Source organism: Halichoerus grypus, chromosome 6 (genome assembly GCF_964656455.1).
Source record: "Halichoerus grypus chromosome 6, mHalGry1.hap1.1, whole genome shotgun sequence".
NCBI lineage: Eukaryota > Metazoa > Chordata > Mammalia > Carnivora > Phocidae > Halichoerus > Halichoerus grypus.
Genome location: NC_135717.1, coordinates 116335636 through 116352117, shown reverse-complemented (window position 1 = coordinate 116352117; position 16482 = coordinate 116335636). Strand labels below are relative to the sequence as shown.

Genomic DNA, 16482 nt, shown 5'->3' with positions numbered 1-16482 from the left:
CCCACAACCCTGAGATCAAGAGTCTCAGGCTCTACCTGAGCCAGCCATGCCCCTCCACCCCTCTGCCCCTCACTCAGTCTTGATTTCTCTCCGTCTTGCAATTCCTGCCTCTGCTCTTTCTCCTTCAGCCTCTCCCTCCAAACTCTTCCTTTTTCAGACTTCTTGTCTCTCTCTTCAGTCTCCTGGCCTGTCCTCCTTCTAGCAGTCTCTTTCTCTCTCATCTCTGTCTCAGTCTCCCTCGAAATCCCCGTCCCTCTATCTCCTTGCAGTCTCAGTCTGTCTCTTAGGCTCTCCCTCTTTTTCTCTTTCCAATTTCCCTTCTTTCCCCCCTTGCTTTCTGTTTACAGTCTTAGCCTTAGGCTCTCAGTCTCTCCTTGCCTCTGTTTCTGTCTCCTGTTTTACTTCTTCCGCCTCTTAATTTCTGTGACTTTCTTCGTTTCTTTTCTGTCTCTACCTCAGTTTCCAGGCCCGTCTCTCTTACATGTGTTCTTTTCTACTGCTCCCACCCCTGGACTAGGTGACACTCTCTTCCAGCTCCCCTCCCCCTCCCCCTGTCCTTATCCCTTCCCTCTGAACTCCCAGCTGCTCTCCACTGGCCTTCCGAGCCCTCCTTCTTCCCAGCCCCACGTTAGGCATGTAGGCAATGAGGCTGGAGAGCCCTCCAGGGCTTGGAAGAGGGATCCGGGGAGAGGAGTTCCACAAAAGACCCCACCGCCTGCTACCACCACGTGTCCTTGGGAAGCACTCAGCACAGTGCCTGCTACAGAGTAAGGCTCAGTAAAGTTTCCTCATGTTGTGTGTGTGACTATAATTTTACAGCCCCCGAGGGCTCTGTGTGCCGTTACACAGAGGGTGCCGCAGAAGGAGAGAACAGGTGCTCCTCTGGTAGTCTCTCCAGCAGGGGCTAAGGGGAGGGGCCCGGAGGAAAGCCAAGGACCTGGAGGATCTGGCTCTGGGCTCCGTGGCAGCTAAGATGCCAAAGAAAACAGGGACCAAAGAAACCCCACTATTGTTCCGCCTCAGTTCCGTGTTTCCTGCTGGAGCAGCTCCTTTCCCACTTCTTTCCTCTTTTTTTTTTTTTTTTAAGATTTTATTTATTTATTTGAGACAGAGAGAGGGAGAGAGTGAGCACGCAGGCGCACACGTGCAAGCTTGTGGGAGGGGGGGAGGAGCAGGAGCTGGGTGGGGGAGGAACAGAGGGAGAAGGAGAAGCACACTTCCTGCTGAGCAGGGAGCCCGATGCGGGGCTCGATCCCAGGACCCTGAGATCATGACCTGAGCCGAAGGCAGACGCTCAACCATCTGAGCCACCCAGGCCTCCCCCATTTCTGTCCTCTTGACCCAGGTCTGTTTGTCCTTTCTGCCATGGGTCCTGGAGCCCTGCCCCTGGAAGAGCATGGCCGGTGTGTACTGGATTTTCATCTGGGCTCGCGGCTCAGGGCTCAGCGCAGGCCTGTCCCAGACTGGAATAGTGACCCTGATGACTCCATAGACTCAGAGGGAGCAGTTGGTTACGTTTCCTAGGCCTGTGCTTAGGGTCCTTCCATCTCTCTCCAACCATCTGGGTCACTCTGTTCCAAGGCTGTCACAAGAAATTACTGCAGCTACTATGTTCTGGAATTGTCTTTGCCCTGAGCACTTGGGCTCTGCGCTGGCAGCCCCAGAGGAATGCTTCCTTGGGATGTCTCTGGACTGGGAGATAGATCTCCCCATCTGTGGCAGGGAGAGTTAGAACCCCTCAGGGAGAGCCCTTTCCCTCCTCTCCTGATATAGGGACCCCTGTATTCCCTGGGAGCCATTGAGGGCTGGAGGCAGAAATGGTAGGGTAATTGGCAGCAGAATATTCCTCTGGGGCTCCACGCATTCCCCAGTGTGGGGGAAGAGAGTTATTCATTCCTTCCTACAAAGACTTATCGGACAGTTCTTATGTGGCAGGCACTGTTCGAAGCACTGGGGATATAGCCGTGAACTAGCAGACTATTTCTCTGCCTTGAGGAGCTAATATTCTAGTGAAAGGAGACAGACAATAAACAATGGGTATATGTAAATTATACAGTGTGTTAGAATCTGGTAAGTGCTAATGGAAAAATAGAATATGTTAAGGGGGGCTGGGCATGCTGGGGTGGGAGTGGAGGTTCTTTGAAATTTTAAATGGGGTATCAGTGTAGGTTTTACTGAGAAGGTGACATCTGAGCAGACTTGAAGGAAGACAGGGAGAGGTCCATGCCCGTATCTGGGGGAAGAACATTCTGGGCAGAGGGAGCAGCCAATGGTGCCGGAACAGAGGGAAAAAGGAAGAGCAGAAGGAGATGAGAGCAGAGGTGGTGGAGGGGGCAGACTGTGCACCAGCAAAAGGCCCACAGGCCTCACTGGCGAGAAGGAAGAAGTTGCGGAGCCAAGGACTGCTATGGTCTGACAGTTTTTAACCCCACCCCTCTGCTCCTGTGTTGAGAAGAGACCAGAGGGACAGGGATTAAAGCAGGGAGATGGGTAGATGCCTACCCAGGGAGAGGTGATAGTGGCCTGGACCCCAGTGGAGGTCCTGATGGTGAGAATGATCAGATTCTGGATCCCTTGTGCATGGAACCCTGACCGGAAGGCCTGATGGGAGTGCTCGTGGTGGGTGAGAACGAGGAGTCAAGGGGGACTGGAGCTGTTTGGCCCGTGCATCTGAAAGACTGAAGTTGTACCATTTGAGATGGGGAGGACGGTGGCAGGAGCAGGTCTGGGTCTGTTAGTTGGGGACATGTTGAGTATTAGGGGTTGTCCTGTCCTGACTTTCCAACACGGTGCTAAGGCCAGCATGAGGAGACCAAAAGGGGCTGTTCTGTTCTTTACTTTCTCTGGAGGCCACACAGCCTGCCCATGTCTTGGTGCCCCCTCCATGGTGCCACCTGAGTCACAAAGCCTGGGATGCCCATTTTGGCCAGGTTGGCTGTGGAAATTTGCCATCACAGGCTCCCTTCGTTGGGCTGCTTATTCAGCATCGAAATTCCTTCTGCACCATACCCAGCAGCAGCTCTGGGGGGCTCAAGACATGTGAGAGACCCCGGTTTGTCTTCTGGCACTTTGGAGGATATTGACCATCACTAAGTTGTGGAAGAAATAGCACTTACTGGCAAATGAACATTTATTGAGTGCTTAATATATGCAGTGCACTGTGCTAGACCAGACAGATAAAGGAAAATAGGTAGGAGAATGCCATCCAAGAACTAGAAGGAACCCTGCCCCCAAAGGGCTTACAGTCTTGCCTGGGAGGCACTGCGTATACACAGAATCACCACATGAAAGCAATATTTGCAGGCACAAAGTGGGGATGTGGGAATGGATGCTGCTGGGACAGCTCAAAGCCTTCTCTGTCCCCAGCTTGAGGGCCTGGAAGCCTGTCCACCTGCCTCCATGCTGCCTGGCGCCTGTCTGGTTTTGGGTGTCTGGCCTCCATCCTCCTCCAGACTAGGAGCTTTTCAAGGGCAGAAACCAGCCTGGTGTTCTTTGTCCGTTTTCCTCTACCCTGCTGCGGCCCTCCCCGAGGGCCTGTGTCCACCACTAGACAGAGGGCTGGGCTGGACAGCCTCAGTTGTCTGCTCTGGTTTCTGCCAGGGGCGCCCAAGGAGGCAACTAGGACTTGCCCCAGACCAGACCTGGTCTCTCCTGAGCTCCGAATGGACAGATCATGGGATTTTGCAGTCAAATGCTCTATCCCTGAGCTATACCCCCAGATCATGGGATTTTTGAACAAGAAGGCCTGAGTTCAAGTCTTGAGTCCACTACATACAGCTGTGTGATGTTAGATCATGCTCTGAAATGCAGTTCCTTAATCTATAAAATGGGAAGAACAGTATTTGCTCTGCCTGTCTCACCGGGTCGGGAGATAATCAGGGGGGATGATAGGGAGTGCGTTGGAAATGCTAAAACCCTGCGGACCTGGAAGCTGCCCTCCTTCCCTAACCTGCCTGAGGTTTTAGCCTGAGGTTGGGACACAAGAGATACTGGCTAGGTGTCAGGTCCCCTCCATCCTCATCATTTTGAATCGGCTTTGACCTCTGACCTTAGTGACCCCAATCTGGGCAATCAGGGCAGGAAGTTGTGGTGATGTCACATTTGGTTTTAGGTGAGGTGCAATCCAGGAAGCGGGATAGACATAAAGAGAAGTTCTTGGCACCTTCTAGGGGGATCTGTGGGGATGAGGTGGGGTAGGGATGAGGTGCCTGAGACACATGGAGGCTTGGCTCACAGCTCAATGCCTTGCTGCCTTTGAACTTCGAGAGCATACAAAGTACAGCCCCAGAGGTCACTTCGGTCTCTGATACAACCTCTCCTCTGGTAGTGAGGCCAGGTGGCTGTCACCAGCTGTCGGGGGGTTCGGGACCCTTTTTTCCATAGCACCTATGGGCCAAGGCAGCCTTTTTCTGACCCCAGAGGGAACTTTGGTCAAGGAAGACAGAAAAAAGCATAGATGAGAAGGTAGGCACACTCCCAGAGATGTTCCTCATACACCGTCCATCTTTGAAGGGAGTGGAAGGCAGGAAGGGGCTGGAGACTCCGGTACACTGGGTGCTCGGTGCCTTGTGAGACAGACAGCGACAGAAGCCTGGAAGCAGGGAGGCCCCAGTGCATGGAGAAAGGGGCTCAAGATGTGATTCTGAGGTTAGCTATGCAGCAGACTGGAGAGGGACGGAGAGAATGGAGGGTGTCTGGGTGATGGGAGGAGGAAAGTGCTAGAACAGCTAGGGTGCACTCAGGGCCGGGAGAGGTGAAGAGGCTGGACCAGGATGGGGTCACCCCCAAACCCATCTCCTTCTGCCTTGACTCTCAGGGCTATCCTTGGCACTGGCCACCAACTAAAGAAGGTAAAAGAGGCTGAGGATCAGGCCCCTTCTGTGCTCTACCCGCAGGAGGCGGAAATAATGAAATAATCCCAATAATGCGTGCTAATGGTATGAGGAATTACAGTTCACACAGCATCTTTACATGCATCATCTCACTTAATCCCATTTAATCTCATTTGAGAACCATTGCACTGGCCTGGAAATGTAGAAGCCCAGGCTCTAGACGCAGACCTGCCTCTGCCTGGACAAGTCATTTCCCTTCCGTGGTCCTGCGAGTGCTAGGCTGCTCTGGCCCCCAGTAACTGAACTAGGCTGGAAACCTGAAGGGAGGGAGAGGAAGAGAGATTCCTGGGGAGCGGGGCCTGTGGCCGCCCGCCTGACCGCCCTGGCCAGCCAGCCACAGGTGCGTGCCGGGAGAGAGGCCTCACTTGCGAAACGGAGTGTCTCCTTCCACCAAGTGTCCAATTGCAAATCTCCCCCTCTCCCAAGACAAAGGCCGGGCCCACAGAGGGCTTTTGTTTTCTCTGCCACAGGCTAATCTCTGGGTCTGGAGCACCGTGGAGATGGGGGTCTCCTGCACACATGTAGGCACGTACACACACATACGGGCATGCACACTCGTGTGCCGGCTTCCTTCCTTGAAGAGGTCTTCCCTCAGGGCAGAAAGGAGGTCCTTGGCCACCCAACCCTCCCTTTTCCCAGAGGCCACTTTTGGGGAAGCCATTCTCTGGCTGATAGTCTCTGTCTCTAGCAATGGAAGTTGGCAAACCTTGGGGCCCAGCGCTGCAGCTTGGGGGAATTTTCCAGGAGAGGCAGGGTAGGGGTTGCCCATCAGGGCCCTCCCTTCAGCCCTCTCAGGGGCCTCCAGACCCTCCCCTTCCCTTCTCCTGAGGAGCACTGTCTTAGAGCTCCTGGGGAGGATGGCGCTGCAGAGGGAGGAGATTTATTGCCCTGGGGGGAGGAAGGGGTCAAGAGGGGAGGGAGAGGTTGCCAGCCAGCGCACTCCCACCACCACAGGCCCAGCCATTCACACTCAGGAGCGTGCACCTCCGTGCACTTGGGGACAGAGAGACACTGGGGAGGAACGCACACTTGCACACTGCAAAACCTGCCGCACCGGTCCCAGACCCCCCTCCCCCGCCGTACCCGGTGCGGCCTCTCCAGAGCCTTCCTCTGCCTGCTGGCTTCCCTCCCCAAGCGTCCAGCTCCCCGCAAGGGGCCAGAGCGTCCGGACTGCTCACTGCCTGCAGCCTGGGGGACAGGGGGTCTGCCGGGCTCACCGCCACCGCCTTCGGACCTGGGGACAGGAGGGGCGGGCTGGGCGGCGGGCGGGCAGTCCCTCGGAGCTCGTCCCCCCGGAGCCGGGGGCCGGGGCCTCGGGGCCGGGCGGGCGGCGCGCTCAGGCCTTGCTGCCCCGCGGCTGGCTCTGCGGCGAGTGCAGCTCCACCGACTGCCGCCGCCGCACCTCGCGCTCCTCCCAGTCGGCGTCGGGCTCCTGCCCCTTGAGCACCGCCAGGCGCTCGGCCAGGCTCTTGGCGGGCGGGAACAGGACGTAGTTGTAGAGGAGGGAGCCCAGGACGGCGCCCACCAGGGGTCCGATCCAGAAGACCTGGGGCGGGCGGAGAGGCCGGTCGGGGCGCGGATGGGGTGGGGGGGGCGAGCCCCGACTCCCCGCGCCCCGCAGCCTCCAGACTCGCTCCCCCCACTTGGTGTCGGAAAGGGGGTCTCCCACGCGATTCATGGACTAGTGGGGGGGGCGGATTGGCGGACTTAGTAATGATGGCAGCGGCTGTTGGGGCAGGCGGGCTAGTTGGGGGTTAAGGGTGCGAATTCCAAGCGGACTGCCCGGGTGACCAGAGGCAATTGCCCACCCTGTCTGGGCCTCAGTTTCCTTTCATTGTGATAATGCCTACGTCCTAGGGTGGTCGTGAAAACCAACAAAGCACTTAGAATAAGGCCTGGCCCCTGCTCAGGCTAGATGAGTGCTGAGTAATACAAATGTCTGCGTTAGCTAGTACAAATATTACCATTTACGGGGTTCCAGCCACTGTGCGAGCTGTTTTACACCTCACTTAAGGAACGTCACTTAACTCTTCCGGAAAGCCAACGAGGCAACAACTGCTATTATCCTCACTGAGGGATGTGGAAAGGAAGAAGGAAGTGTTCTGCATCAGACCCGAGGGAGGAAGCCCAGGCTCCCCAGGAGGAGCGCGGAGGGTTCGCTGCGCTCCCACCCCCTCTATTCCAGCCCTAGCGGAGATGGGTTTCCGAGGGAGGGGAAGGCGGGGGAGGTTGCAGCCATTACCCAGTGGTCGTCAAACTTGCCGGTGACGACAGCAGGAGCCAGGGAGCGGGCGGGATTCATGGAGCAGCGAGTGTAGTGGATCTACAAGGGGAGGCAGGGGTCAGGGAGGGAAGGCAGCTGATGAGGACGGCGCAGGGAGTCCTTGTGCCCCTCTCTAGCCCTTGCCCTCAACCTCAAGGGAACCCCTGTGATGGGCGGTTAGTCCGCATAGGTACAGGGTTCTGTATTCATTGGAGGCTGGAGTGAGATCTGGGGGGTATCTGGGAGTCAGACCTTCTGGGGTGGCCACATGACGGTGCCTCTGGGGAGTTCTGTGTATCTGTCCCCTCGGGGTCTTTGTGTCTGTCACTTTTGGGGGTCTGTGTGTCTGCTTCTTTGGGGAAGGTCTGTAGGTCTGTCCGTGGGGGGACTAGAAGCAGTGGCCCTGACCTACCCCAAGGAGGTGCCCCAGGGCCACGGAGAAACCGATGGAGAGGGCAGGCGTGCCCAGGTTGTCTCCACGACGCTCATCTGTGGAAGCGAAGATGCAGAGCACCAGCTGCAGGGTCAGGAAGAGCTCCACGGTGACCGCCTGGCCTGCTGTTGTGTTGTTGCTGAGCTGGGGAAAGAGAGACGGTGGGTGGGCGCACGCTGAGCGGGCTCCCCACTCCGGCTCCATCTTCCCACCCATCTGCAGTCAAGGCTCCAGAGAGGCTTCTGGGCTGGGACTGGAACACCGGGGCTCACCAGCCACCTTAGCTCAAATGCATGATGGCTTCTTCCTGGGCTGTGGCCCAAAGGTAGGGGGATGGACCCCAGGACTGCTGGTGGTCCCTAGGCCAGAGGTAGGAAAACTGACTCTACAGCCCGTTAGATTTGGGGGCTGTGATTACGTGCCTCATGTGAGAGGAAAAGGATGCTGAGGTCCACAATTTGTTTCCAGAACAAGAAGGGAAGAGCTCTTGACTGCAGCAGGAAGCTTTAGGGCAGGTAACAGAAAGGCCTTCTTCGCTCTCTAGGCCATAAGATACTACTGGTGTAATGAGAGGCCTGTGCTCTTTCTCCATGTGGGCAAAGGGCCCCCAGGGAAGGGTCTTAGGACTTGGGTCTAGGACAGTCCTAGTGCGAACCCTCACCCCATGAGCCCAGTGTACAACTCTTTCCTTTCACCTTTGCCTGTCCCCCTGGATCTTGCCTGTTCCACACCGTGCTTCAGGCCTGAGTTTTGCCCCGTGGATTTGTTCCCTGCACATCGTGCGGAGGTTGGGGTGGGCGCGCTGCTGCCCTGTACTGTGGCAAGGGGGCCTGTGGACCAGGTGGGGTGCTCATGGTCCTGGCAGACCCTGCCTTGGGTAATGAGAGAACTTGGGGCCGAGCAAAGAGGCGATTTCATAACTGGGCCGCACCCAGCACTGGATTTCTCCCTGGGTTTTGTCATCCTGTGCCCTACACCCTGCCCTCAAGCACTGGGCACTGCACCGGTTGGCACTAGGAGAGCTCTCAGCTCCCACACTCCTTCTCCAGGCCCTGAACCCCCATTCTTGGGTCCTAGCCATCAGGCTGGCACCCTTGGGTCTCTAGGGTCTAACCTCAGGCACCCCACTCCCATCGTCCAATGTTAGAGCCTCTAGTGGGGGGCAGTGAAAAGAGCTTTGAAGGCAGATATTTTGGAGGCCTGTAACTTGCCATGGGGCCCTATTTACTACTTCAGCCTCAGTTTGTCCTTCCATAAAATGGGGACAACATAACAGATTCCGGAGGACTGTGTGAGGACTGGAAATGACCAGGGCAGAGCCCCAGCCCCATTCCCACTGGTAAATGGCTTTTCTAAGGGAGAGGTGTGGACACGGATTTGGTGTCAGATAGCTCTGCATCCACTTCCAGGTGCTGACATCAGCTAGTTCTATGATTTGAGTCAATTGAATGTGGGGCCTCAATTTACCAATCAGGGTAGAGGGTTCACAGAATTCATCTTACAGTATTGCACCAAGAAATAGGTGATATCTGGCCTGGCAAAGAGCAGGTGCACATCAGTGGTAACTTCCTGGCGGCTAGGCTGGCCTCTCCAGGGACCTCAGAGGATGCCTGGAACAGTCTTGGGGGTCATCTAGCTTTCTAGCCTCAGGGCAACTCAGCCCCACTGCTGCACCATTCCAGCAAGGCAGGGTTCTCCCTAGTTCCTCAAGATGGTAAATGCTGAGCAGTAACTTGGGGGACCCCCTCCAGACCCTTTCCTCTCAGGGCCCCAGTTAACTGTCAAATGATGGAGGAGCAGGAGTGAGTGTCCCCATGGCCCCTTAGCATTCCCATTGCTCTGCTATCAGAGGAGATTCTCTAGCCACACATTTACTTTCTTGGCCATGCTCTTAGGAAGTTCCTCCGCAGTCTAACTGGACCTCTCCTTACTGGGAACAGAACTAATTTCATTCTCACTGGAAATAGTCACACTCCTCAATCTGTCTCCCACCATGGCCACTCTAGCCTTTCTTCATCCCTGAGCCTCAGCCTCATCATATTTTCCATTTTGAAGAAGAAATAAGTTCCTCAATTGGGATACCTCTGCCCCTTGCATGAGGAAGGGCCACCTGTGCAAAGGAGGGAGTGGCCACAGAAACCGTGTAGGACTCTTCAGAGACATCAGCGCTTTTATCCAGTGGCCCAGGGAAAGGCAGGTCATCGAGGCATGAAAGAGGCTCTTGCAGCCCTGGCTTGGGATGGGGGTGGAGAGAGACGTGTATTGAGGGGACACAGACTCGGCCTCCCCACCCATGACCTCGGATACCAGGGTGCTGCACGACCCAGGAGAGAGGGAGGGCAGGAATGCGGAGGGGGAGGGATTGTGGTGTCCTCCCAGCTCCCAAAGTGCCTAAGGTGTCCGATTAGCCACTGCTCGTGTAATCAGCAGTTAGTCACGGGCTCTGGGGACCTTCTCCAGGGTCTGGAGAGACCTTGCCTCTTCAGCTTTCCCTTGAGTTCTGGTGCTTTCTCTGGTATTGACATACTGTAGAACTCTTAGCCCATCCCTTCCCTTCTCTGAGCCTTAGTTTCCTTGTGTGCTAAACAAATCTTAGTTGATGGCTCAGGGAGGGGACATTGGTCAGGTGGAAAGATCATGAGTTTTGCAGTCAAGCCTGGGTTTGAAGGCTGGCTTCTGGCACCTTACGCAATGGATACACCCATCCCTACCTCGAAGCTCTGTTGTGAGGTGTCAACGTGTGGCTTGTGAGGAGCCCCTGCTGTGAGGCTCACACACGGATGCTGGAGAAATACTGGATCCTTCTTCCCTCGAGACGACCCTTGGGACTAGCACTCTGAGGTTGCTCCCAGTTCAGAAAGCACATCTGCTTTGGGACTTTGTCTTCTGCTGAGTTCTAGCCCAGCCCTCACTGTAAAGCAGGCGTCAGGTCAACCCTGATGCTGCTCTTCCCCCATGAGACTCAGGGCAGAAGGTGCCAGCAGACCTGCCTGGATCCTGCCTCTGCTCAGACCTTATTGCTCTTTCTACCCCGACTCCCTTATGGCACCTGTGTTTCTGGCTCCAGCATCTCTCCCTCTCTCCCTCCTACCCGCCCTCCATCTTTCTCTCTCCCCATCCAGACCCTCACCCAGATCTGGTCCCCCCCCATCTCACCCTTTCCAAGGGACTCCCCAGGACCTGCCCCTTGGGGAAGGAACAAAGTTCTGGCTACTCACTGCATTCACAGCCAGGTCCCCTCGAATGTCAGGTGGTGTGATCTCATGGAGCAGAGCGGCCCCTGCCACAGCCCCCAGCAGCTGGGCAGCCACGTAGAAGGCAGCTCGGAGAAAGGAGACGTGGCAGCCCACCAGGCAGGCCACGGTCACGGCAGGGTTGATGTGAGCCCCGCTGACGTGGCCCAGAGCCTGCACCAGGGTGCCAATACCCAGGCCGAAGGCCATGGCAATCTGCAGCACAGAGGGCAGGGCCTGTGGCCAGTTGAGGGCCGAACCGAGGCCGAAGAAGACGAAGAGGAGTGTGGCCAGGAACTCGGCAAACACGGCCCTGGAGAAGGCTATGGACCGGAGTTCCCACATGCTGTGCCCTCTGTGGGCTGGCCCGGCAGTCACAGCCGAAGGAAGCTTGTGGGGCACGCTCTCTCTCTCTCTCTCTCTCTCTCTCAGGGTCTCTGGGGAGGCTGGGCTAGGGGCATTTATAGGGTTCTTCCATCCCGGATTGGGACACGTGAGGCGGAGGTGGAGTCTGGGTCCGTAGCTTGTCTCTCCTATGGCTGCCCCCACCCCCACCCCTGCCCACCCGCATGCCTATCACCCCATCTTGGCCTTCACAGCTGACTAATGTTCCCCATTAATAAGCTCCAGATAAGGACTGACGTCCCCTGATTTTCCGTGTTTGTTCCCTGGTTCCCCTAGGGCTGAGGCCCCAGGGCTTCCCCCACCCCCACTGGTTCTGTGAGTGGGGCTTCTCTGAGGGGATGATGCCAAACCCCCTCCCTCTGACTCCAACTATTGGTCAAGGCAGGGACAACACCTCACCCAAGACTGACCATGAGGGAGGATGTCCATGCTACTCCTTCTAGTGATTGGGAAGTTCTTCCTGTTGTTGACCTTCAATTATTCCTTCTTGAAGGGAATGGAAAACAACAGGTTGGCTTGTGAGGTGAACCTTCCAAGGCATAAAGATTTCGTCTCTTCTGGGCTCACTTTCTTGTAGTCAATTACCCAGAAGTTCTTAAGCTTCATGTCCTCCCTGGAACTCCAGCCAAAAGGCAACTCCCATAGCCTGGAGGGAGGGGGTGGTATCAGTGGCAGGGGGACCCTGTCCTGGGTGATGGGATCAACATGCAGTTGCCTGAGGAAGCTTCCAGCTTCCATTCCAGCATCACCCTGGTCCATCTCTGTGATTTACCCTTTCTTGTCCGTCTCTGTAAACAGGGGGTAATAAACCTACATGGGGTTGGGGTTTGGATTAAATGAAATAATGTAAAGTGCTCAGAGCCTCACCTGGCCCACAGTCAACCATCAATTAATATCAGCTATTATTTTTTTTTTAAGATTTTATTTATTTATTTGACAGAGAGAGACACAGCGAGAGAGGGAACACAAGCAGGGTGAGTGGGAGAGGGAGAAGCAGGCTTCCCGCGGAGCAGGGAGCCCGATGTGGGGGCTCGATCCCAGGACCCTGGGATCATGACCTGAGCCGGAGGCAGATGCTTAATGACTGAGCCACCCAGGCGCCCCAATATCAGCTATTATTAATAGCGTTATTTATTTATACTCTGAATACTCGGAGGAGGAGAAAAGGTCTCCCTAAACTCACAAAGAGTGTCCCAGAAGCTGTGACAGGTTGTAGGCACCCCCTGGAGCTCAGAGCCACCCAAGCCACATGGGGAGGACATTTCTGTGAGGCAGTGAGCTGTGCAGGCTTAGGGAGGCCACAATGATCCGGAAGCGACTCTTTGGCCTTGCTGCCCACTCAGCCCAGCCTCTGGGCAATGCCACCTCCCACCATCAGTGCTGCCCTGGCCTGGGATCTAGGAGACATTTGGGTCTGGGAGTCCCCAGGCCCCACTCCCCTTGCTCTTCCCTCATCCCTCTGGCCCTGTTCCCTCTCCTGGGGACCCAAACACAGGGTCAGGCTCAGAGGGAAGTTAGGAGGATTGGCTCCAGACCCTGCTCTACCTCCTGTCCAGCAGGACCCCAGACAAGTCACAGTCGTAGGAACAGAAGTCTGGGAGGGATCGGAGACTGCAGAGTGGAGCCGTTTGTGGGCCCTTAGACGGACCATGCACCCCTTCTGGTCTCTCCTCTTTGGTCAAGGTGTTTATGATTTTGAGAGACGGAGAGAGGGAGTGGCCTGCTGACCCCTGATTCTGGGCAGGACCTGCCCTCACCTCGTCAAGTGAAAATCTCTTACCTCCCCATAAACCCAGAAGTGTCACGGTTTCTTTCTGTAAGCCCATTAATTCCCAACCCAAATGTGTATGTGTGTGTGTGTGTGTGTGTGTGTGTGTGTGTGGTCATTCAGTCACAGTCATAAATTTAGAACCCAATGGGATCTTAAAGGTCATCTAGCCTACGGATCTCACTTTACAGATAAGAACCTGCAGTCCAGAGAGATTAAGACTTACTCACGTTCGGGTCTGGGCCCGGGACTGGGAGGAGGGGAGAGCAACAACCATGACTGGGCCCTACGTGTGCTGTGCATTCCTTTTGAGCCAGGGAGGAAGAAGGTGTACCTGCCAGAGTCCGGGGTGGGAGGGTGTGGGGGGTGGAGTTCAAGCTGTGGGTCCTGGTGGGCAGTGGAGCTCCCCCAGGCGAGGACTGCATTTTGTCTACGGTGACCACGACGCCATGTCTCACGAGGTCCAAGGTGCCATCAATCGTATGAGGCATCATTAATTAGTATTGCAAAAATGCCTTCTTGGCGATAGATTGTGGTAACAGTTGCACAAAAATGTGTATGTACCTAACACCACTTAACTGTGTAGTCATAAATGGTTAGAATGGTTTTATGTTATGTGTATTTTGCCATAATTAAAAATAATTTTAAAAAGCCATGAAGGAAAACGACCCAAAAAATGCTTTCTTACCAATTTTGGTTTATATCTAATGAAAGAAATCTTTCGGATTGATTTAGATATCAGTTGTTTTTTTTTTTTTAAGTCAAAATCACTCTTTTGCAATTATCGAAAAGGAAATGATCGGTAAAGCAAACTGGCTAAGATAGTCCCCAAATGTCTTCACATTCGGAGTCCACATTTCTTAAATTTCTTTTTGATTCAGAGCACTCAGGGTTTTCCTACACGGCATCACCCTCTGTGCCATCAGGAGTATGGTGACGTACCATTTTCTACAAGAGTGTCCGCGATCATGTCCAGAATTTCTTTCCAAGCTTCAGACACTCATTCCGTAGGCTCTGCCACACGTGTTTTCTTGCTTCACACGTGACTGGCAATCATTTGGCCCTGGTCTCGGTAATCAGACATAACACAGTTTCATCTACATCTGGGACTCTTCCTTTCCTAGGTCCTATAAGACAGCTGGCTGTTGTTTCGTGAGAAAATATGAGTGTGTGTGTCATCTGCTGGTGGCCCGAAGGAGGGGCTGAGAGCCTGGAAAAGCAGAGGTAGGAAGAGGGTGTGTGTGGGGAGCCGGGCCAGCAAGGCTGCCCCACGAGGGAGTGCAGGGACAGAATTCAGGGCTGGTGCTGTCTGACAGTTGACATAAGGTGTGTTTCCTGCTCTGAGCTGAGCTGCAAATGCCCTCCATTCTCCCCACAAGGTCAGTAAAAGTGGGTCACACTCTACAGCTTGTGAGGCTGGGACTTCAGGGAATGAGGGAAAAGGGACAGGGCCAATCCATGGTCAGGTGAAGTGGAACAGAGCGAAGAGAGCAACTCCGGGCAGCAGTGGAGGGAAGGGTGGGAGACTGGGGCTCAGCCCCGTAGGAGGCATGAGAAGTACCGTAGGGTGTCAAGTCCGTACAGTTCGGGGACAAGGTGTAAGCCATTGGATTTCTACATAGGGTTACAGATAAAATACACAATGCCTGAGTATGTTTGAATTTCAGAAAAATAACAAATACATTTTTAGCATAAGTATATTCCAAGCAATATTTAGGACATACTCACACTGAAAAGTTACCTGTTATCTATAATTGAAATTTAACTGGTTGTCCTGTATTTTTATTTGTTAAATCTGGCAACCCTATTCTATTTGAAAGTGAAGGGGGAACCCAGAGGTCTGAAGACCTGGGGACAGCTGGGTTTCAAACTAAGTCTTACAAGGACTTTTGGGGTTGAGTCTCACTAGCCCCATTTTATACAGGAGAAAACTAAGGCAGAGAGAGGTTGTAAAAGTTGTCTGGGATCACAAGTCTGGTAAGTGGAGGAAATGAGCTATGGATACAGGTCTGTCTGATACAGAAATTCAGGCTTAAAGGAATGTTGAAAAAGAAAACCAAAACTGGTGGCATCACAATTCCAGACTTCAAGCTCTGTTACAAAGCTGTCATCATCGAGACAGTATGGTACTGGCACAAAACCAGACACATAGATCAATGGAACAGAATAGAGAGCCCAGAAACGGACCCCCAACTCTATGGCCAACTAATCTTCAACAAAGTAGGAAAGAATTTCTAATGGAAAAAAGTCTCTTCAACAAGTGGTGTTGGGGAAATTGGACAGCCACATGCAGAAGAATGAAACTGGACCATTTCCTTACACCACACACAAAAGTAGACTCAAAATGGATGAAAGACCTAAATGTGAGACAGGAATCCATCAAAATTCTAGAGGAGAACACAGGCAACAACCTCTATGACCTCGACCGCAGCAACTTCTTGCTAGACACATCTCCAAAGGCAAGGGAAGCAAGGGAAAAAATGAACTATTGGGACTTCATCAAGATAAAAAACTTCCGGGGTGCCTGGGTGGCTCAGTCGTTAGGCGTCTGCCTTTGGCTCAGGTCATGGTCCCAGGGTCCTGGGATCGAGCCCTGCATCAAGCCCTGCATCAGGCTCCCTGCTCGGCAGGAAGCCTTCTTCCTCTCCCTCTGCCGCTCCCCCTGCTTGTGTTCCCTCTCTCGCTGTGTCTCTCTGTCAAATAAATAAACAAAATCTTAAAGAAAAAGAAAAGATAAAAATCTTCTGCACAGCAAAGGAAACATTCGACAAAACCAAAAGACAACCGACAGAATGGGAGAAGATATTTGCAAATGTCTTATCAGATAAAGGGCTAGTATCCAAAATCTATAAAGAACTTATCAAACTCAACATCCAAAGAACAAGTAATCCAATCAAGAAATGGGCAGAAGACATGAACAGACATTTCTCCAAAGAAGACATCCAAATGGCCAACAGACACATGAAAAAATGCTCCACATCACTCAGCATCAGGGAGATACAAATCAAAACCACAATGAGATACCACCTCACACCAGTCAGAATGGCTAAAATTAACAAGTCAGGAAACGACAGATGTTGGCAAGGATGAGGAGAAAGGGGAACCCTCTTACACTGTTGGTGGGAATGCAAGCTGGTGCAGCCACTCTGGAAAACAGTGTGGAGGTTCCTCAAAAAGTTGAAAATAGAGCTACCCTATGACTCAGCAACTGCACTATTAGAGATTTACCCCAAAGATACAAGTGTAGTGATCCGAAGGGGCACCTGCACTCCAATGTTTATAGTAGCAATGTCCACAATAGCCAAACTATAGAAAGAGCCCAGATGTCCATCAACAGATGAATGGATAAAGAAGATGTGGCCCATATATACAATGGAATACTACTTAGCCATAAAAAAACCCCGCAATCTTGATATTTGCAATGATGTGGATGGAACTAGAGGGCATTATGCTAAGCGAAATAAGTCAATCAGAGAAAGACAATTATC

The 16482-nt window shown here is 53.6% G+C and overlaps 1 protein-coding gene across 1 annotated transcript; it reads right to left on the bottom strand.

Annotated features, from left to right (window-relative positions):
* Positions 1 to 6228: 6228 nt before the first annotated feature.
* LOC118548830 (aquaporin-2) lies at positions 6229 to 11166 on the bottom strand. Its single transcript, XM_036112965.1, has 4 exons — positions 10807 to 11166; positions 7568 to 7732; positions 7135 to 7215; positions 6229 to 6438 (listed from the first exon to the last, which is right to left on the bottom strand). Exons 1-4 carry the CDS (start codon positions 11164 to 11166, stop codon positions 6229 to 6231), a joined length of 816 nt encoding a protein of 271 aa, XP_035968858.1.
* Between the last annotated feature and the right edge of the window lie 5316 nt (positions 11167 to 16482).